This window comes from Meriones unguiculatus, chromosome 11 (genome assembly GCF_030254825.1).
Source record: "Meriones unguiculatus strain TT.TT164.6M chromosome 11, Bangor_MerUng_6.1, whole genome shotgun sequence".
In the NCBI taxonomy this organism is placed as follows: Eukaryota; Metazoa; Chordata; class Mammalia; order Rodentia; family Muridae; genus Meriones; species Meriones unguiculatus.
In genome coordinates this window covers 81,079,451-81,100,995 of record NC_083359.1, presented here as the reverse complement: position 1 = coordinate 81,100,995, position 21,545 = coordinate 81,079,451, and the positions used below count along the sequence as shown (strand labels likewise).

At 43.1% G+C, this 21,545-nt stretch overlaps 1 protein-coding gene across 4 annotated transcripts in view; it reads right to left on the bottom strand.

Moving 5' to 3' along the window:
* Tnr (tenascin R) overlaps positions 1 to 21,545 on the bottom strand; it is a 400,956-nt gene that overhangs the window by 60,750 nt on the left and 318,661 nt on the right. For 3 of the 4 annotated variants that reach the window (XM_060364535.1, XM_060364537.1, XM_060364536.1), the window contains 5 exons: positions 16,289 to 16,552; positions 13,329 to 13,444; positions 10,939 to 11,089; positions 6,337 to 6,606; positions 289 to 474 (listed from right to left, as the gene is read on the bottom strand). In XM_060364535.1, coding sequence (XP_060220518.1) covers positions 289 to 474; positions 6,337 to 6,606; positions 10,939 to 11,089; positions 13,329 to 13,444; positions 16,289 to 16,552 — 987 coding nt within the window. The remainder of the gene's footprint in view (positions 1 to 288; positions 475 to 6,336; positions 6,607 to 10,938; positions 11,090 to 13,328; positions 13,445 to 16,288; positions 16,553 to 21,545) is intronic. The other variant, XM_021646973.2, reaches the window with a different exon arrangement.

The following is a 21,545-nucleotide window of genomic DNA, read 5'->3' as shown; positions in this document are numbered from 1 at the left end:
TAATGGCATAATAAAAATGTACTTTGAGAAATTATCCAATATTGCTGGGATGAAGAGTAGATTGAGCTAAAAAAATGTAGGGGATTATTGTCATGGTTAAAGGAAGAGATGTTGGTAATTTAGAATGATTGATAGCTATACACTCTAACGTTGGGGATGCATTTGCTCGCTATTTAACATCTGAAATCAGTGGGACTTGTTGGTGGAGTAGTTTGAAATAAATAAGTTGAGGAGAGGGCTGTGAGCATACTGATTCGATGAGCATCCTAAAAGACAAGTCTTACTCACCTGTAAGGGTAGTTCTGGTAGTTGGACCAATGCCCTTGGGGACCAGCACTTCATGGTACTGCTCTCCTGCTAGGGTGCTATATACAACCTTGTACTCCTGAGCTTCTGCCTCGCTGTTATCCCATTCAAGGTCAAGGCTAGTTGCTGTGCGGGAACCCACTCGCAAATTCTTGGGAGCATCAATCTCTAAAAATAAGCAAATATGACCAACATTGCACATAGTCTCATATACCTGTGGTGCATCTTGAATTTTAATAATCTTTGAGGTGAGAGCCCACTCCTCCTGACCCTCTGCCTCATTGCTGAATGAAGTTTCCCTTTTGACTCTACCACGACAATTCCTTGGGTGGATCAAATGCTTTGGAGTTAGACTTCAATGATTTCTATGTTTCCTCTATATCATCTGAGAATTCAAATAGCATTCTAGAAACTTGAAAAGGAGCTGATTAATATCGGAAGTTTAAAAGCAAGGCAGAAGATAATCCAGTAGGAGAAGTCAAGAGACAACCGCAAGTGGTTAAAATGGAATAGAGATGGCTGATTTTAAGGTATCTTCCCGTGGGTTTACTTGTATAGATGCAGCTGAAAAGCATGCAGGTTGGAAATTTACAACATGAATAATGAGTGTGATATAGTGAGAAGAGTGTGGGCTTTGGAGTCAGGCCTCAGTGTGAACCAGTTCTGACACCTACAGTAATGGGACCACAAACAGTTCTTTCAAGCTCTTAGGACTGGAAAAGGGAAAACAATGCAAGTTGTTGCACAGATTAGATGTGCACGTGAAGTCCACAGCATGGCACCAGGTACAAATGTAGGTGTCAAAGACTGGATGGCTGCCTGATCGTTACCTCTGGTGAGCTTCCTGGATCCAACAGTATGCCACCTAAATGCATGCTTTTAGGGTCCCAAGAGTTCCCATGACTACTGGCATTTCCTTCCATTATCTCTGAGTGGCGACTTCTATTCCCCAGGACTAACCACCTCCACAGGCTCATTTGAGGAGGACCAGTGTGAGAACTTGTAGTGTAAGAAAGGGTTGTCTTGAAAATGTGTCACTTCAAAAGTCCAAAATAGTTCCAGTTCCAGTTCTTGGGGCTTGAATTTAACATTGGAATGGTCCAGTTATTTGCTCCGAGTAGACTGAGGCAATCTGCCAACACCAGGCAAGTAGCTCACCCCTGTTTGTTCCTGTGGAAGAGGAGACTGCTGTGGATCTGTGGGAAAGAAAGCAGAGGCCTCTGTTTTGTGATGTAAACTGGGTGTGGGTGTGGGTGTGGGTGTGGGTGTGGGAGATCTTGAGCAGATGGGTGTCTTTGCAACTTATTTTTTTTTCTGAGAAATTTGTCTTCGTTCAGCATGTATTATCATACTGGATACTGTTCATTCTTGTTATATTGTACATTATTTCTCTGGGAGTTGGATGGACAGAGGAGCACGGGGCAGACACACGTGAGGCAAATCTCATGCCGAAAGAAAGATCTGGCAAAGAGTTTATGGCCTGGACTGAGTCAACGTTGTGGTAGTTACTTTCCTCTTTGCTGTGATAAACACCTGGCAAAAGCAGCTTAAGGAAAGAAGGCTTTGCTCTGGCTCACAGTTCCTGGGTACGGAGTCTGAGACAGCTGGTCACTTTGTACACATCCGCAAACAGAAAGCAGAGAAAGACGAAGGACAGGTGCTGACGCTCACTTTGCTTTCTCCCTTTGATGCAGTCCACACCACCAGCCCATAGAATGTATTCCTCACATTAAAGGTGGGTCCCACCGCAGTCTAGAAACTCCTTCATACACGTGCCTGGAAGTGTGTCTTCTAGGCGGTTCTAAACTCTGTCAAGTTGATAAATATTAACCATTGCAGAGGTAAAGACAATTAATCAGAGCTAAGGTAGAGACCTATGCCTATACTCAGAAAATGTTATCTTAGAGATTTCCTCTTTTTATAAGGGCACAGAGTGTAATCTAATGGTCGTTGGCCCTGTACTCTACGGGAAGGGGGACAATGTTTTATCTGAAATTAATAGGTATCTCTAATCTCAATAATTATAATAGGACTCATTCCTAGAATGAGGGCTTGAGCAGTAAGTCTCAGAACTGGCCTGAGATGAAACAATGCTCTTTCTGGGTCTAGAAAGAACAGCTGGAGGACATCTGTGTAGGAGGGGACTGAGCAGGTCTCTGAAACATGCCAGCAAAGACAGATGGCTAATGGAGCCTTTCTGCAGGGACTTGGGTCTGTGAACACTGGTACTAGACTATCTAGTCTCGAGAATATTAGATCAGATTTTTCTCTATTGAAAACTTTCGGTTGCTCTCTGCTAAATGCTCCTTAATTGCAACAATGGGGGTCTGACTGGGTATTGAGTGAGCAGGCCTTTTTAAACACTTGTACTCTTTTTCATTCTTGAGACACATCAATCTAATTTGCACTACAGGGCCTTTGAACCAGCTGCTATTTGCCTGGAATTTTCTCTAGCTCTTGCGTGACTTAGATCATACTGTTCTTTGTTAGAATGCCATTTTCTCAGAGGGGTAGACTCAGTCCAATGGAACTTTCCTTCTGTCTTACCCATTTCACTTTACTCCCTGTCTCAAAACTCATGATTGAAATGATCTTTCATGTTTTTTTCCCCACGGGGTCACCCAGTCCTCCCTACACTAAGATGTCATTCATGTGAAATGGACTCTTAACTGTTTACTCTATAGCCTACGTGCCTAAAACAGTGCCTGTGGCCCCAGAGGATGTTAAAAAAGTTCATCGAAAGCAACGGAATGTGTACCACCCACTTCTCGGTCTTGTTTGTTCCCTCCAAGCCTTTGGAAATGGCTTGTTAAATACTTTAGCTGTGGGCTTTGAGATCGCCTGAGGTGAGGTGCTGCAGGTAGAAGAACAGCTGTGACAAAGGCAGAAGTCACTTGGCGTCTTGGCTCAGGTGTCAAGGGCTTCCAGGTTGAACTTGTAAAGTAACTTGTTGGAGAATCCAAGAATGGGGTCACCGGGGAGGACAGAGGGGAATAAAACTCCGGCTTAGATGCTTGTATTTGTTACCTGGGGCTGCTAAACATGGTAGAAAAGCAATGCCTAGAAGCTTGAGATGCAGATGTTGGCAGGGTGGTTTTCTTCTGAGGGCTGTGAGGGAGTCTGTGACATGTTTCTCAGCACCTTCTGATTTTCTAGTCATCTTGGGTATCCCCTGGCCTGTTTCTGCCTTCATCATCATACAGCATGTTCCTGTGTGCATGCCTGTCTCTGTCCTGGTTTCCTCCTTTGATAAGGACACAGTTGCTGAATTCGAGCCAATCCCAATGACTTCACCTCAATCTGCCTATAGGCAAGGACCCTATTTCCAAATAAGGCCATGTTCAAACATACGGGTGGGGGGGGGCGGGGTGTATGGCTTTAGCATCTTTAAAATGCATAAGAAGCACCAAGTACAGATGTGAGTTATTTAGATCAAAGGCTTTGGTGCCTAAGTGCGCTGAGAAAATGATGCTCAGAGCAAAGTCCTCCATGGTAGGGAAACTGTGCCCAGAGTCTCCACGAGGCTGCTGAAGTGGTAGGAGACTCTTGGTTTTCTTGTCTGGCTTCCTTCTAATCCCTGGCCTCTATGCTTCCACCAGGGTTCTTCTTTTCAGGGCCGCTCCAAAACCCAGACTAACATCCTACTCTCCATGCAGGAAGCAAATCTCAGTTTTAATTGCCAGTGCAATTAGTGCACTCCTAGTGTCGAAGCCATCACCTGGAAAACCGCTTTGCTTAATTTGAATTTAAGCGGAATTCTGAAATGACGGAGGGCCCTACCGTGAGGGTCTGCATAGCCTTTCATCATTCAACTGGCATCTGCCAACTCTGGACTTGGAGAATCTGTCTGCAAAGCTATTTGTCTCTTCCCACCCCTACTCCTCTCTTTCCTCTGGGAGCCTAAGGGTCTGAGGCACAGGCTGAAGGCTGCATGGAAAAGCAGCCACCTAACAGCTGCCAATCCACTAGGCAAGCCGAGAATCCTGCTGCAGTGAACTGAGACTCAAGGGGAGCTCTCTTGGAGGAGGCGGGATGTAATCGTCTCAATTGGAATTTTCCTGGGCCACCAGCCAGTGCTGCTCCACCTTGCTGACCTGAACATCAAGAATTTCACTTTTCATCAATGCTCCTTGAGAGCCCCCTTCTCTTTTCCTGCCTCTTCAAATTCCTTATCAGAGCAGAGCACAAAGGAACCATTTTCAAATGCACAAACTATCTTGAAATTAAAAGAAGAATGCAGAACATGTGGCCCACAGCAGATACCGGGAGCCTGAGCAAGTCATGTTGTCTGTGAGGTGTGTGTGTGTGCGTGCATTGGAGGTTGATGATGACTTTTCAGACCAAGAATGGGTATTACAGGACCATCCTTCCTTATGCTTTTACATGAACATTTTTTGCCTTAGTTGGGAAGAAAGGAAGAGAAAGGAGAATAATTTGATTGCTTTTTCTAAGACGCACACTCAGTCTTCTGGGGAATCTCAAGATGTGTTTACTGAAACAGCCCACTAGCTAGGAAGTGGAGTCTGGTACCAGTGTTTGAGAAAAGAACTTAAAGATTGTCTGGCAGACTCTACCTTTCCTCCTGAAGCTTGCCAGAGTCCACACTTGTTTCTAAAAGGAAAGCTCACCAGTGTCTATGCTTGCTTGCTTCTATAGGAGGAACTCCTCATAAGACTCTTGGCTGTTGTCTTTTGCTGGGGAAGATGGGGCTACTTCAGTGGTGAGTTGTGCAGCAAAGCCTGGGCACTGGCAGGCTACTCCCCTCTCTCATGGGACTGGCTGCAGTAGGGCTCCAATCTCTGCCTGTTCCTGAATCCTAACCTCAGTAGTACTCCAGGGCTTCCCCCACAGGCAGGCTAGCCCATGCCTTCCCCAGCCATTCAATTTGTAAATTTCTCTAGCTGTTTAACACTAAGCTATCTGCTATAATTGAGGTCATATGGGTGTGTGTGTGTGTGTGTGTGTGTGTGTGTATGTGTGTGTGTGTGTGTGTGTGTGTGTGAATATATCTTGCTATTTGCCTTATTCATCAATAATTCAAAAACTACATAGAAAAAGTGTGCTAGTTATTACATGGTCTTGGAACCTCTGCCTCACTCCATCTTAGGCAGGACAAGACAACGATTCTTAGATCTTCTAGATGCTATCAATTTTCTTTGATCCTTGGAATACCTTGGACCTGGCAAAAACTTTCCTTGACACATAATCTCCCCAGGAAAGAGAGGCCAAGTCCAGCACCCTAGATTAATAGGAACTCAGTCTCTAACCTGATCACAGGTCCTTGTTTCCTTGAGTGGAGCCTATCGTTCTTACACACTGTCTGGTCAGGCTTCAGGGCTCTGAATCAGGAACCCTGAGGCCTGGCCTTTTTGATTGTTGATAAAGCAATTCAAAGAAGCTCTTTATGAAGCTCTCTTGGGGCATCATTGCAAGCCCCCTCCAAAAAAACATAATGAGTCTGACTCAGCTTCATTTTCAAGGCCATGTCTGTGGCTTATCTTCTACCAACTAGCCTTATTGCTGGAGGTTATAAAGGGCAGAATGACCCAGAGATCTCAGCTGGAAGGTTTGCTGATGACTGTACAGGTTGAGCTTTGCACAAGGCTGAGGAGTATTCATGGTAACAAATATACTTCAGGCTTAGAGAATTTCTACTGTTTCCAGTAAATGGCAATAATGTGTCTTTAGAAATAGATAGCTTCTCTGAACTCTCACAGATTTACCATTTAGGCCAACAGCATGGTTGTTTAACTGTCTTTGGGACAAACGGATCATGTCAGAAATTGGAAATTAGAGACTCATAGAAGGAAGGAAGTTATATTAAGTCATGGAGCTGGCTAGCAGAGTTAGGATGAGAACCCAGCTCCCTTTACTTGAGTCCCCCAAACCTCTAACTTTCTTCTTGTAGCTGCTGCACTAACAGGGTTGCCCAGCATGCATCATCTCATTTTTTTTTTAAATGTCCTCTGGCTATGACGACATCATCATGCTTCCTCCCAACCCTGGTCCTTTTTCCCACCTCAGTCTCACCTGTTGTAAATTGGGTGCTTGTGGCATCACTTTCGTTGGTTCCTCGGACTGCGCTGATAGACACCTCATAGCGGGAGCCAGGTCTAAGGGCTTGCACCGAGTACTGGCTCAGGGGAGGCTGCAGCCGGAAGGTAGTCTTCCCGCCTTCCCCGCCCACCAAGCCGTATTTCAAGAGAATGAAATCGACTTTGGCTCGAGGTGGGGTCCACTCCACGAAGGCTACAGTGTCAGAGACATCCCGAACCAGGATCTGCGTTGGCCCGTCAATGACTGCGTGAGACAGAACATGGTGTTAATACAGAAGTAAGCCTTCTCTTTGGCGCTTGTTTTACCCTTTTCCTTCTTATGCTAGCTTGCTCAGTGGGATGGGCTTTCTCACCCCATTGTACAGGTGGAGAATATGAAATATAAAAGAGCAAGTCTCTTCCTTGCACACACGTTTGTTGCTACCATGGACACTAACATTCTCCTGGACCTTGGGCTCTTTCTCCATTCGTTGCCTGTAGGTTTCAGGTGTTGGCATTCTCCACTCTGGGCAGGGGAAGGTCACTGACCAGCTTAAATGACTCTGACATATTTCTTTCAAAGGTAATGGCACAGAAGGAGAGAAGAAACCTTTGGCCTGTGCTTCTTGCCCAGCTCTTACCTTCAGTGAGCCCAGATGAAAGCTCTATGAGATAATGGGGATAAATGAGACCCAACCTTGGTTGCCAAAGATCTCATCATGAGTATTCAGAAGTTACTCCTATCTGGCTTTACTTGGCCTGGCATTTGCATGTGTGGACATGAAACATGCCATTCAGGAAAATGTGCCCCTCTGAATAAAAAGGGCTCCATTCTGTAGTTGTTTCTGTGTGTCTTACATGCCCCCCGCCCCCAACACGTGCCTGCATGTTTCTGAGCCTGAGGACATTGGATGCAAAGAGTTCTCCAAGTTCTCTGGCATTAGAGAGAGCTTGTGTAGAGCCAGGTCTGGCTTGGTGAGTCTGAGAAATAGGGAGCATTCGATGTAGGTAGCGAGGAGTGGAGAACTGAAGGGGGGAGGGGGAGGTACACATGGGTATATAGCCAAGCAGAAATGAGTGAGCATGTGGGCTTGCGGAAAGATACAAAGAGTAACTCGTTTTCTGTTATTTTCCATTTTATGGTTCAAATCCTTTATAAGGCTCAGGTATATTTCTGGTCCTGGGTTTCTAGGAAACAATTTATATCCTTCCAGTAAATTTTCTTTTGCTTCAGTTAGTTTAAGAAACTTTCCATAGATTCCTCAGGACTCTTGGCCCAAGACTTGCTTTTAAATCAGTACACACTGGACTGCTTTCTACTCTGTCTCTAGCACGGATGCCTTCACCAAAACTACAGCCGATTAACCTCAGCTTCCTCAAGTTTGCTATGCACCCCACTCTCAGCCCATTGCTGTTTCCTAGTAAGCAGATTCGGGCTTTTGTCTTAGTATCAACTAAAATGAAAATCACTAGATCATTTTGGTGCTGCCTGGTTTGGAGTTAAAAATGAAGTTTAATTTTTCATATTTGAGGTAATCATGTGTTTAGACAGAAACCATTTACTTGGTTTCTTTGCCACACACTGCAGCTTTGGGTGACTCAGACCTTCGTTATTCCACTTAACTTAATTACAGGGTGGCTAGATGCCCTCCTAGCTAAAGTTCAACCTGTGAAACATAGTAGACACTCAGTAAGTGCTGAGTGGATGAAGTGAATGGTGAGCCTCTTCATCCAGGAGAACAGGGGTGGGAGAACATTTCTTCGAACTGAAGCTTTTTGAGCAGAAATTAAAAAAAAAAGGCATCAGGGAAAAATCAGATACCCTTATAAAGCTTTTGTCCTTCAACTCTTTAGATCCAAAAACTCTAATCAGAATGGATTGGCTATATTAGAATGTGATTATGTAGCACAGAGGGCGTTAGCTGCAGGAGGTCTTGTATTTGCATTCATAAAATGGCCTGCCTGGAAAAAGCCAGTCTGAGTGCAGATGAGGACTCAGAACTTCACAGGAGGGGGTTGGTGTAGGTCAGACCTTAGCAGAAGGAAATAATCAAATGATTGTTTCCTAAAAGCAGCAGACAGGAATGGGAGCCAGCCATCTTCCCTGCTGTCCTCAGATTCTGCTCTTTGTTGGTCAATTGGTCTTTATGTCCTGCTCCAATCAAGGCTGAGGTAGCTTGCTTTCAGTTGCAGCACTAATTTCTAAACAAATACAAATCCCTTCAAAAAATGGAATGCATCTTCTTTCTCTTCCTTTTTACATTCTTCTTATAACTTAGTACATCATGCAAAGCCATTAGATAGGACTTCTTAATTGAAAGCTGCCTAGCTTTCCCATAGTTTTCTAAATCTGGAGCTTTTAATTTTCATTTTAAGGAACTCTCAAAAAGTACTTCGCATTTTATTTTGAAAATTGGTTTGGATTTAAGACTGAGACAGGGTTGGATTGCTTCTTTAAGTGTCCTCAATACTCTGGATGTAATTTACTCAACTGGAATGATCTCTCTCCTCTTCTGAACCATCTTTTCTTTCCAGCCTTTTACCTGCTAATGCTTTCTTTATGTCAGTCATAGGAACAGCCTCCAGAAGTGAATAAGCTATGCATGTTAGCAAATTTCTGGTCTTCACAATCCAGCATAAGGTTGGGGCACAGATTTGTGCTGTGGCACTCTGGACAGTCCTCCAGAGCCATGGTTTTGCCTTCTGAAGCCCACTTGATTATAACAGTGCTTTCACAAGCCTCCTCCCCATAGTGAAACTTTGTTTTTAAGAAAGAAAGAAAGAAACAAACAAGCAAACAAACAAATCCTGAAACAAACAAACAAACAAACACAAAAACCTGGGCTGTTGAGCTGGCTCAGCAGTTAAGAACACTGACTGCTCCTTCAGAGGTCTTGAGTTCAATTCCCAGCAAACATATGGGATTAATGCCCTCTTCTGGCATGCAGGTGTACATGCAGACAGAGTACTCATATGTTAGAGAAAACAGCACATAAGTAAATAAATTTGGAGAAAAAGAAAAAAAAATCATAAATGGACGTACAAAATAGAAAACAGATCAAAGCAGAACTTCCCTGGCTGGCAGTCTGGGAGAGGAGTAACTAGAGGTGCAGATCTCCCCCAGCCCTGACCTTGAGACATGGCTCTACAAGCCTGATGCAATAATGCAACATAAGCTAATGCCATAATAGTTTTTTTTTTAAGTTCAACATTTTTCTCCACTGAGCCTATGTCTCAGAACCTGATGCTGTTAGTTTGAATTCATATATCTAAGTTTGAACCATTAACCCACAAACATTGCTTTATTGCATAGTGCTGTTTTTCCCTTTTCTATCCAGGTCAACCTTTTGTTCTGAACTTAAGACTGGCTTTCTAGGGCAGTCTTTTTTAATTTATTTATTGTTTTATTGATTACAGTTTATTCCCTTTGTATCCCAGCTATAACCCCCTTCCTTGTCCCCTCCCAATTCCACCCTCCCTCATCTCCTCCCATGCCCCTCCCCCAGTCCACTGATAGGGGAGGTCCTCCTCCCTTTCCATCTGATCCTAGCCTATCAGGTCTCATCAGGACTGACTGCATTGTCTTCCTCTGTGGCCTGGTAAGACTACACTCCCCTCAGGGGGAGGTGATCAAAGAGCTATGTCAGAGACAGTCCCTGTTCCCATTACTAGGGAACCTACTTGGACACTGAGCTGTAGGGCATCAATTTCTATTTTTGAAAGAGAAAATGTATTACTATTCTCCTATCTTGTTTTCTGTTGCTGACAGGGAAGGTTGCTTAAGTGCCATATCTCAGCTTCCCCATCAATAAATGAGAGGCAAAAAACTCATAGCAGATGGTACTTATCACCTTTGAGCGACTCTCAAGAGTCACACACATGCGTATCACAGTTGCTAAGTTACAGCACTGAAGTTGAACATCCTTTGTCAGCTAGGAGGACAATAAAGTAAAATACAACATGATTAATGAATTGATCTTGAAAGTATAATGATGCTGAATGAGATAAACCGTGGGCACGAAAAGAATAATCAACTTGAGCCATCACTTTGACCAGCGACTCAACTCTGCCTACTGGTTTCATGTAGTCTGCCTTCTACTGCTCCGACTTCTAGATATTTTGGATATATATGTGTACACCAAATATTAAGCACTCATCAATGTAATGCTCATTACATTGTGTACTTTATTTGATTTAATCCTTATATCAATTCAATGGCGAAGGAAGGTGTTGTGGTTTGGAAAGGTTTAGTTAAATTTCTCCAAGACTTACAGTGGGTGAGAATGAGTTGGCTCTTGCTGGTTTCAAAGTTTATGCCAATAGGCGGTTGATGAATGAGGATTCTTAATGAGTGAGATTAGTAACAACACACTGGAACTATTAATAGAGAGTTTTCTCCATGGAATACTTTCCCAGGTTTCTAAGCTTGCAAGGATGAACATTAAAGAGTATGATCCACTAAGTATCGGGCAGAGTAAGTCCATTTCCATGTTCCTACATCTCCTCAGCTCTCTGAGAAATCTTAGAATTTTTTTTTTTCAGCAGTCCACTCCTGGCAGTTCTCTAAGCATCCGTGAGAAGAGTTGGGGGTACTTACCAGTAGAGACACTAGCAGAGGTAGGGGGGCTCCGGGCCTGTTCCTTTAGAGCCACAACATTCACAATGTACTCCTCCCCAGGTTTCAGCCCTGTCTGGTTAAAGGAGGTTACATCGCTGGGAAGCTGAGCAATCACCCCTCCTTCGTTGTTCTGGAGAGTGAGGCAGGATAGATAAATCAGGGTCACTTGGAAGGAAATATGGTGAGAAAGATAAAGGGGCATGATGCGAATTGTGCATACTGGAAATTAAAAAGCAGACTACTTCTGTTCCCTAGGCATTATCAGCCAAGCATTTGGGGCCAGGATCATGCCCAACAGCCTCAGTTGTCAAGAACCAGTTATCAAGAACATTTCTTTGGCTTGTCCTGAATTTTCTGCGTTTGCCAATAAAAACTGGTCATGCAGTGATGCAGATTGATTTTGTCACAGATTTAATGTTCTATGGTCACATTCAGTGCCCATTGGATTTTTTGGCACCTAATATGATGAGTATGTTCTTAGCTGTTTATAATGATGTGCTTGTTTGTATGTGCATAAACATGTATGTATGTATATATATATATATATATATATATATATATATATATGTAATAGTTCAATCTGAGACTTTACCAGATTTGTTTTAAAACCTAGAACTATTGTCTCACTCCACTTTTTTTCTCATGGTGCTACCCTGGTTGCCAATCTGTCATTGTCATGTTTTCCCTTCACTCACACCATAAAGTATACAGAAAAAGAAAAGAAACAAAGAAAAAAATAGAAATAAGAAGAAGAAAGAAAGGAGATGGGTGTATAGAAAAGGAAATGTGAAAAAACAATTTGATGATGTTGGATTCATAATTTATTATCAATTTTAATTTATCTGTCATCTGTATGTATGTATTTATGCACATATGAATATCTATCTATCCATCTATCTATCTACCTCCATTATTCTGTTTATCACCTATCCATCTACCTACATACAAATGTTCTACTGTATGCTTTGGAAACAGCAGAGAAAGAGGGCCTTTTTGTAACCCTGCCATTCTTTTGTGTTCCTTGGTCTCTATTTATGTCACCTGGGTGCTCCATATATAACTTATAGCCATGATCTTATAAATCAATATGATAAATGTCCTCTCCCTGTGGCTTCAGCCTATACATTACAGCATCTATTCCATGCAGCCATGTATTTGATCTTGGCTTGCCCTGACTAGCTTGCCTCTCATTCAAAGTTTTATATATTATATGTACAGCAAGAGAACTTGACAGTTTTTTTCCTGCCTGAGCAGCAGGATGACATGATTCTTCCTGCCTTGTTATAAACCCAGTTGCCTGTAATTCTTTATTGGCCATTTAACTCAGATAAGACATATCCTAACAGATTTGTGTAGAACATCTGTTTAGGTGTATTTAGCTGCTGTGACATGACTATATCTACATAAGAGTGTGAGAGCTCCGGTATAGAGCCTGAGACTTGGGGTTTTTGTCTTAAGCCTGGCAGATGATGTCACTTAAGATCTCTGAGTCTTGATCTCCACAGACTAAACAAAGCTAAATCTAAAATGAAGGCTCATATTCCATTTGCTTGAAGATCTTTTGTAGCTACAACAGTCATGGCTGCAGGAATTTTGGAGTAAAAGAACAGTAAATCCACACAGTCTTGTTAGCCAAAAATATGTCAGTTGTCATTAAGTCTGATGAATGACTCAAAAAATGCTTTTTGATGGTGAAGGATGAAGACAGAGGAAAGGAGTGCATTGAACTCCATATCCATGAGTGATGCTTAGGAAGAATATGAGCTCAGCCAACAAATGCTGGAACAGCTCTGGCCACTTGCAACATAGTCCTGGGACTCATAAAATAAAACAGAACTTTAAAGACCAGAGAAGACTCTTAGGATACTTTTAACTTGCTTAATGGATTACAAATTCATTTTGACTAATTCAGGACAGATGAAGACTGTTTTACATCTCTAACCTTCACAGGCTGAGGCCCCCAAGCTAACTTTCTCCGCACTTATCTGTGGGTCAACTGTGTGACTTGTTCCATTTGGCTGTTCTTTTGTGCTAAGAGGAGGACTTGACCTTTTGAAGTCTTGGTTTTTTTTCAGGGTCACTTAAAGCCCAGCTCTCCAAACCCTGGTGCTCCCTCAGCAGACAGCTGGATCTTGGCACTGCTCCCTACATGCCCCATCACCCAAGGCCTGACGCTGAGCTCAGGTTGTATTTGTTAGACAGTCCTGTTGGCCTGGGTGAGAACAGTGTCCTATAGCCCAGACTCTCACGACTGTCTTAGGTAGCTTTGGCGGTTACACTGGATAGTACCTTCCTTGCTGTCCCTAAATCTAGGTTGAGGATAGGAATCTACCAAATCAGGCTTGTGTGAGCTGACAGTTGAGTGTTACCTTTGGAATGAAGCTGATCTCCCATCCATCGAAGGAGAAAGAGAAGGGCTCCCACTGCACCTCCACGGTGGTCTCTGTGATCGTCTTGAACTGTAGCCCTTGAGGAGTGGAGAGATCTGGAACACAGCAATGTGGGTGGCAATGTCATGGCCATCCCTGGCAGGGGCAGAGATCGCCTCCTGGTTCTTTGTCTTGTGACCTCCCTTGGTGTCCTGGGTGAGGAGAGGTGTAGTGGGCAATCCCAATCCTGCTGCAGAGAGAGCCTCGGCGGCAGGGCCAGCACACTGTCATGTGGCCCTGGTGCTCAGTGTGGGTGAATACATGAGCAAACTTAACAAATGTAATCGTTAGTTTTGTCCTTTCTAGTCTATAATAGAAAATGTTAATGTTAATTTTTTTTTTTAAATCATGTTTTCTTTTCTTTCTTCATGTGGTATAACCTGGCACTGAACAAAAATGCTTTCTCAGAGGACTGAAATGCTACGTGTAGATGCCATGCAAGATTCCTGGGAGGTCAGATAGTCTCTGATACCCATGTTCTTATTTTACACCCAGGAAAAGGGAGGCACGGAGAAGGCTGACTGGAGACGTGGGATAAGCCAGCTTTAGAGTAAAACTGGATATTTTTCTTGAGTATCTGAGGTGCGCTGAATGTAGAGACTGAAACCCCTGCGCCTTGGAGGGTCTGGATTTGCTACTTTTATGTATACAAAGGAAGCACAGGCACATACCGAGTGCTGCGCCTGTACAATCCACACTAAATTCCCTCCTTTGTTCTCTTGCTCACCCTTACCCCGCTTATCTAGTTTTGCTTTGATGTTAACCCCCATCCTCTCTCTTTCTCTCCATCCCTTTCCCCCCGCAGACACACAAACACATATACACAGGTTTGGTGAGGTGGACGTATGCCTGTCCTGATGCCATTCCAGTCACCGGCCCTGAAATATGACAGTGTGACTTTCCACAGTTCTCTAGGAAGCCTGCTCCTGTGTTAGCGTGGCCTCTCAGGCTATTCTCACGAGAAGAGGAGAGATTCTTGTAGAGAAGCTTCCTTGGTGGGAAGGCAGGGCTGATCCGAAAGCCACTTGAAAGAAAGCTAGGGGAGTTTACGTGACTTTGTCTTTGTTACCTAGGCTGCTGATGGCCAGATTTGGCACAGTAAATTGCCATTGGATTTGGAAACCACATCAAGACACGGGTGTGGATCGAAGAGGAGCCAGGCACTCCATGGGGTGACTCATCCCCCAGCTCAGTGGGAAAGGCAGCAGATGGTGACCTGCCTCCACACAATCACTGCACGTATTTAAAGCTAGTTCGCAGGGAACAGATTTTTGTTTAAGGGTCAGATATAAACAGTGATAATTATAGGCAGATTAACACACTCAGCATTCCTGGAGGAGTCCAACATTATCATGAGACTTCAGTCACCCACAAGTGGGGCAAGGTGACTTCTTAAGTCTGTGTCCCTCCCTATCTCTGCATCTTTCAGTCTTTGACCTCATTGAGGTCCTTGAGACTCTTTTAACTTGACATTTCCTTTTCCTGAATTTTCCTGGCATTTGTTATCCAAATGCCATTTGTCATGTGAGACTATATAAAATGGGCTCAAAGCTCTCCTTCCCTATCTGGTCATAAGTTCTCTTTCCAGACCCCAAAAGGCTTTCTGAATTCTGAGGGTCTCTGTTTCCATGGTCACACTCCTTGTTCTAGTCTCTTGTTACTGCTAGGCTGTACCTTTCAGCCCTCATCCTTCAGATTTTCTCTTTGTAGAATCTAGTTAGGCACAGTCCCTTTCATCGACATCTCTATGAGGTGTACAAGCATCTGTGGTAAAGGTTCTGTGCTATATCTGGGGCAGCAAGTTGCCCAGCTACTGGACGTTTCTTTCACCAGAGCTGCTCACCTTAGTTTCCGAAAGCTGAAAGTAATACAGACTCGTTTTAACAATGTAATAATTCAGAAGTATACAAAGAAAAGAAATAGCATTTCCTTTCTCCTTGCTCTTTTTGGGCAGATTCAACATTAACACTTAGTAAGTTATCTCATTTTTCTTTTCTTTTCTTTATTTTTTTGTTTTAATTTTTATTTTTTGGAGACAGGGTTTTCATGGCTGTCCTTAGCTCTCACTTTGTAGACCAGGCTGGCCTGGATCACACAGAGATCTACTTACTGCCTCTGCCTCCTCAGTGCTGGAAATAAAGACATGTACCACTATGCCCGGCATCTCTTATATGTCTTTGATGAGCTAAGCATATACAGGACATAGATAAGGATCTAGAGGAGGGCCCCCTTGTGATAAAGAAACAATAAAAACTTTCCAGAAATTCTCCATGAATCATGGAGACAGTTCCGCTTGCTTTGTGTCTACATCTTCACTCTCACTTTCTCCATTGTGGTTTTCTAAATTATATTTTGGAACCTCAACTTGAATTACTAACATGACTATTAGGATATTTTGCTAAAGTAAAAGGTCATAAAGAAATTATGCCACTTCCCTACTAGAAATAGATTTCATCAGCTGTGGCTTAAAACAATGTTGTTGTTATTGTTGTTTCCCCTCACTCTGCTTAGCACTCACCACCTCTAACATTTAGCCCTTGCTTATTATCCTTCAAAGCTCCTAGTTTTGAATCCCTAACTAGATTCAAAGTCTGTATACATCCCACACTTTCCTTGACTTCTAGCAGAGTCCAGCTTGTAACAAATCAGTGTTCAATAATTAGAATATTGTTTGTTCTAGAATTCATGGATGTTGCCTGAATTTGGAAGCTCTTGTAATAAGAAACGCCTGTTTCACGGTGGACCCTTTTTAAAATGGGTCACCTCTGAAGCCCTTTCCCCCAAGAGAAAACTATTGCAGGCATCCCTAGAGAATTAAGAAAAGACACGACTATCGTGAATGCCCATGATCTTATGTAGGAGAAAATAAAAATGAAGCAGGAGGGGGAAATGGTACGTACGAGTGGCCACCTTGGCAGTGATGGGAAGGCTGAGGATGTTGCTAATGACAGCGTAGACGCTGATGTTGTAGGTGAGACCTGGCTCCAGCTCCGTGATGGTGACACCACTCCAATCTCCAGGCACCCGCTGCTGGAGCTGAAGGCCCCCCAGGGCCGTCGGCTGGTAAGAGATCACATATTCCGTCACTGCCATCGGCCCGTCCCATTCCAGCTCAATGGACCTGTCGCTGATACCAGCCACTCGCAAGTCCTCTGGAGGGGCAACTACCGGGAGGCAATACACAGACAGCATGAGCTCAGAGGATTGCCTTTCCCAGCCTGGACTCAACTTTCCTGCTCACATCTCACCCCCTAATTCCCTGTCTGGAGTTCTGTCCATGGCTTGGTTCCCTACTGAAAGACGACAAGCTCCCCAAAGCTTGTCAAGCCTCAAGTGAATGTGGTGCCGGTCCCTTACTGTCTCCTGAAGGCTGACTGTCAGATTTTCAGGCATTCTGCCTGACTGTTCACAGGTATTGTCATTGTCAAAGTCGAATCCGCTATGAAATGGTAATTAAGCAAATTTCATCTAGTAGGTAATTATGTAAGACACACCACTTCAAAATAATTTCACAATTAACTATGCCCTTTAGGTGATGTTTGGTGTTGCCGCAACTCTGGTGGAAATGCTACGTAGTTGTTTTCTGTTGCGTAGCTGTTCTCCACTTCATGTTTAGTGGTGTCACACAAGAGGCTTGAAACTGGCCACGGAGGTGTTTCCACCATGGAAACATGCAAAATCTACACCTGAGGGTGTACTTGTTTATTTGCCTTCTGGGAGCCAGTTGTTGGGCTCTTCACAGCGCACTGCCGGCTGAGCAGTTCGGTAGTTTAATAAATTGCTGCCATCAGACCGTCCTGACAGCCAGTTCTGAGTTAGCAAGTGGAAATAAAGACTAATTTCTGTTTTTCTTATAAATGATAAGAAGCCAAAACAGAATGTCCTGTATCTCATGGCCTAATGAATATGCTCAGTAGTCCTTTATTATAACCAATCCCCCCTCCCCGACACCATTTAAAAGGACAGCATTTAAGCCCTAAGGCAGGTGTAACTGTTTCAAACTAATTTTCATTAGCCTTGACCTCAGAGAGGTTGACCAGGAAGCATTCTTGAGTGCTTTGCTTTTCTCACTTGTCCAGCTTTGCAAATGCTATGCAGAGTTGCAAAAGGTTAAATCATATTGAAATAGCCTTTCTTGTACAGCTCCCCTGGGAAGTGAGGATTCACCATAGGATGGGTATCAAATCATTGAACCTTTAAGACTAATTAGAAGGCTAACTTAGTGTCTATAATTGGACATGCTCATAGATTACAGCAAAGATCAGGCCAAGATGTAAGTGATCATAATTAACTTCCATGTTTGTGTGTGGTGGAGGTTCCCAATGGTTTAAGAGTTGTCATTGGTTTTGAGTTTCTCTTCTGGGTTATCTCACACTTTCACCCTTACAAACAAAAGGGCCAGGCCAGACGCTTTTCACAGGGCAGTGCCAGAGGAGAATGCCTGCCTCCTTGTGCTCACACAGGAAACCTCAAGTTGTTGGCAAAGAGAACCAAGGAGCCCTTTAACTGATCCAAGATTCATGGGAAAGAATGATATCATTTATAACACTAAATAATAATACCATATAATAACACTATCTAATAATAACGCTATATAATAATAGCCATATTTACTTTTGCCCCAAATTATTCTCTGCATAAGACAGATGAGAAAATAAAGTTTCTTCTGCGTGAAGAAGGGAAACCTTATCTGAAACAGGACATCTATTCTTTCTTCTTATTTGATCGGTTTATTTATCTTTGTTCTCACAATGTAGCCCAGGCTCTACTGGAGCATACAGTACTCCTGCCTCACTCCATCTCCCTGATTCTGGCATTATAACTCTGTACCATTATTCCCACACAGGTCTTAAAATTACTTAAAATTGTATAAATAAAATTTCATTAAGCTCATAAATGTATTGTTGATGGCTCTGACATTATGAGCACCGAAGTAAACTCATAGAAAGCCTGCTACTATTTGGCTTTTTTCTTTCCTCCTTTCTTTCCTTCTTCCCTTCCTTCCTTCCTTCCTTCCTTCTTCCCTTCCTTCCTTCCTTCCTTCCTTTCTTTCTTTCATTTGTTATATATCAGGCAAAATACTAATCACTTTATCCTGGGTTATCCCATTTTAACCTCCAAACAGCATAGCAGGATATGTTTTATTATTACTCCTTATTTATAGATAAGGAAACTGAGGCACACAGCAAGCAAACATAGAAGGGAGAATTTGAACCCAGGCACAATGACTAGAGACGCTATCAGCCAATACATACTTCTAGATTACAGTTATAAAACATTTCAGTTGTAAAGTATGTCAGACATTTCAACCATTTAATGAATTAAAAATCCCCTTTTAGCAGCCCTGGCAGGTGGTTCAGGTAGGAAAAATAATCCTAACATCGCAAGAGAGGGCTGAGCAGAGGGATGAGCCAAAATCCAGGGAACCGAGGCAGAGCAGAACTGACTCTCAAGCTCTCAAATGGCTGCACTTTGCACCTGCTATCTTCATTTGTTTATGCACGGCCCTCCAAGGACTGTATAGAAGCTCCATGAGAAACGGTCCAAATGACTTCAACTTGTATTCAACAGACTTTTATCTTGCGCTGCCTCTTATGAGTCAACACCTTTACTCTGAGATTTACTGACAGGCCTCCTCCTGTCAATAAAGTCACTGGCATCTCCTGGGCGCTGTGGGACTAGCATTCCTTTTTTTTTTCTGTTCCTTCTCCCAGAAAAACAGCTAATTATGACAGGAGTTGTTGATCTGAGTAGGGCATTTAAAAATCTTAAAGCAAAAAAAAACAAAACAGATGCAGAGAAATTTTCATCCCCCTCACCTGAGGCGGTTAACACTGCCTTCACATCTGACCGAGAGAACAGCTTCTGCTGTCATCTGTGTCGGGAGTGCTATGGTGAATGACGGGCCAGGGAAGGTGTCAGCCATCACTATCAGACAGAACAACACTGAACTAGAGAGGACAAGCTACAGAAGCGATGCGTGCAGCGAGGTGTGGCAAGTGCCAAGCATTTGCAGTCTTATTCTCTCTGCAGCTTTCATTTTGAGACTTGGGGGGAAAAGCAAGGCGCTAAAAAGGAAGAGACTGGCTGAAGGATCCAGGCCTGTTTATTTCCAAAGCAGCGTCGCCATTTCCTTTTCATATCATGCATCACTTTTGCACCTAGTGAGCACACTGGGAGGCAGTTCCAGGCTGAGATTTTGCTCCATAGAACAAGTGGTTCCAGGAGCCAGAGGTCGGGCAGCTTGTCTCGACAGAGCTGAACAATGATGTTGATAAGTGTCCACGCATCTCTCTGGGTTCCAGGGAACCTTGTCCTGCTCACTCTTAGGGAGCTTTCAACAGCTCACTCACCGGTTCCTGCACCAGCCACTGTAACTGGAAGGACGTGTACAAAGAACTACAAAGGACTCCAGGTGCTTCTCATTAAAACAAAGCTAAAACCATTTGCTGGCCTCAGCACTTAAGTCAAAAGACTGTATCTTATGTATTTGATGACAATGATTTTATTTTTCGACTCTGTTTGGTTTAGCGTCTCAAAGAGGTTTAGAGAATGCTAGAAGCTGGTGGGTGACCAGAGTTCTCATTCTTACTCTGTTCTTAATGAGCTGTTAGTTCTAGCAAAATCCTGTCTCTGACTGCTGCTTTTCAAATCTGAAAAACAAGAAACTCAAAGCAGCTTTTATTCTAAAGCTTGTTTGGAGTACTAAAACTCAGAAGGTTTTGTTGTTTTATCTTTACATGGTCAGAGGACAAGGCAGAAAGACTCATTGCCATACCGTAAGCAAAGAGCAAGGCTAGGAGTCAACTGTAATGGCCTTGCTGTCGACTTGTCAATGGTCCTGATGCTGGGATACAGGGGGGGGGGTCATAATTAAATTCACGAGGTGGGCAGCTATTCTCCATGTCCTGCCAAAGAAAAATGGTGACCTACAAGGAAGGCTACTCTGTGGCTGTCCATGTTTTCACCTTTTTGACCCTTCTGCCCCCTCTCTTTCTGCCGTCCTGGGAGCTGTCTTGTGTGCACCTGGCCAGAAACGTCAAACAGTGAGTAAATAGGCCCCACGCCTACATGCTCTTCACAAAGAGCTAGTAAAGTAGCACTTTAGATAATGACCCAAATCCCTTTCTGGAAGAGACCTCTGGCATTTGGTTTTAAAGGCAGGCATTAAGAGGAGTACCTCCTGCATTGAGAGGTGGCTCCAGGGTTGCTATAGAAACAGATGGAGATTATGCAACTGTCCTTCCTCATGGGCTTTGAACCAGTAAAGAAAATTTATCTGGGTTTGCAGACATCTTCCCCAAGCAGGACATGGCTGTTATGTCAGAGGTAGCATGGATGCTAGGTTTGGACTTGACCCAGATGTAGCTTTATTAACAGCTGCTGAATCTTGCCTGATGCAATCAAGATATCACATCTCCAGGTCAGTTTGAACACTTAATCAGATCAAGTTGTTTTGTCGTTCTTTGTCATGTTTTATTTTACAAATAGATCTGAGCCCATGGAAAAGTATCTCTAGAACATGACAAGTATATGTAGATTCGCAAACGCTAACTGTAGTAAGAGGCATGTGTGCTAGACTCCAGTTGACCCTTGGTGTCCTCTGAATGGGACCTCGAGGGAGCCTCATGCTCTTGGTAGGAACAAAATTACGCTTTAGGCTTGTAGCAATTGTCTTAGTGCTTTGGATTCAGAAGCACTGAGAGCTAACTTCTGCTTTGGAATAATTGGTATAATGACTATACTTTTAGAAAGGAATTTCAATTCAGTAAATAGAATTGAAAAGCTAGATGAAATAATTGAATATAGAAGAAATGTAACACAGGAAAAGAATTAAAGGTACTTCTTTCCAAGCAATGAGCAATTGTTCTCCCTTTGTTGCCATTAATCCTTTAGAAGAGTTTAATTTGAAGCCACATATGCAGAGGCTGAACAACAGAAAGCCGTGGAAGCTGGCTTCCCCAGGATTTGTCCCTTAGAAATTACTAGAATTGCTCAATTAGGAAGTTTAAAAATGTTGTTTTTTTATTTATTTAAGGAATTCCCAGAAGGTATTCTGAGATCATAATGAAAAAGATCAATTACTTGATCTATACTTGTAACACACAGATGTATCAGCAATAGTTACTGATTTAGTTGAAGGGAGACAAACAATAG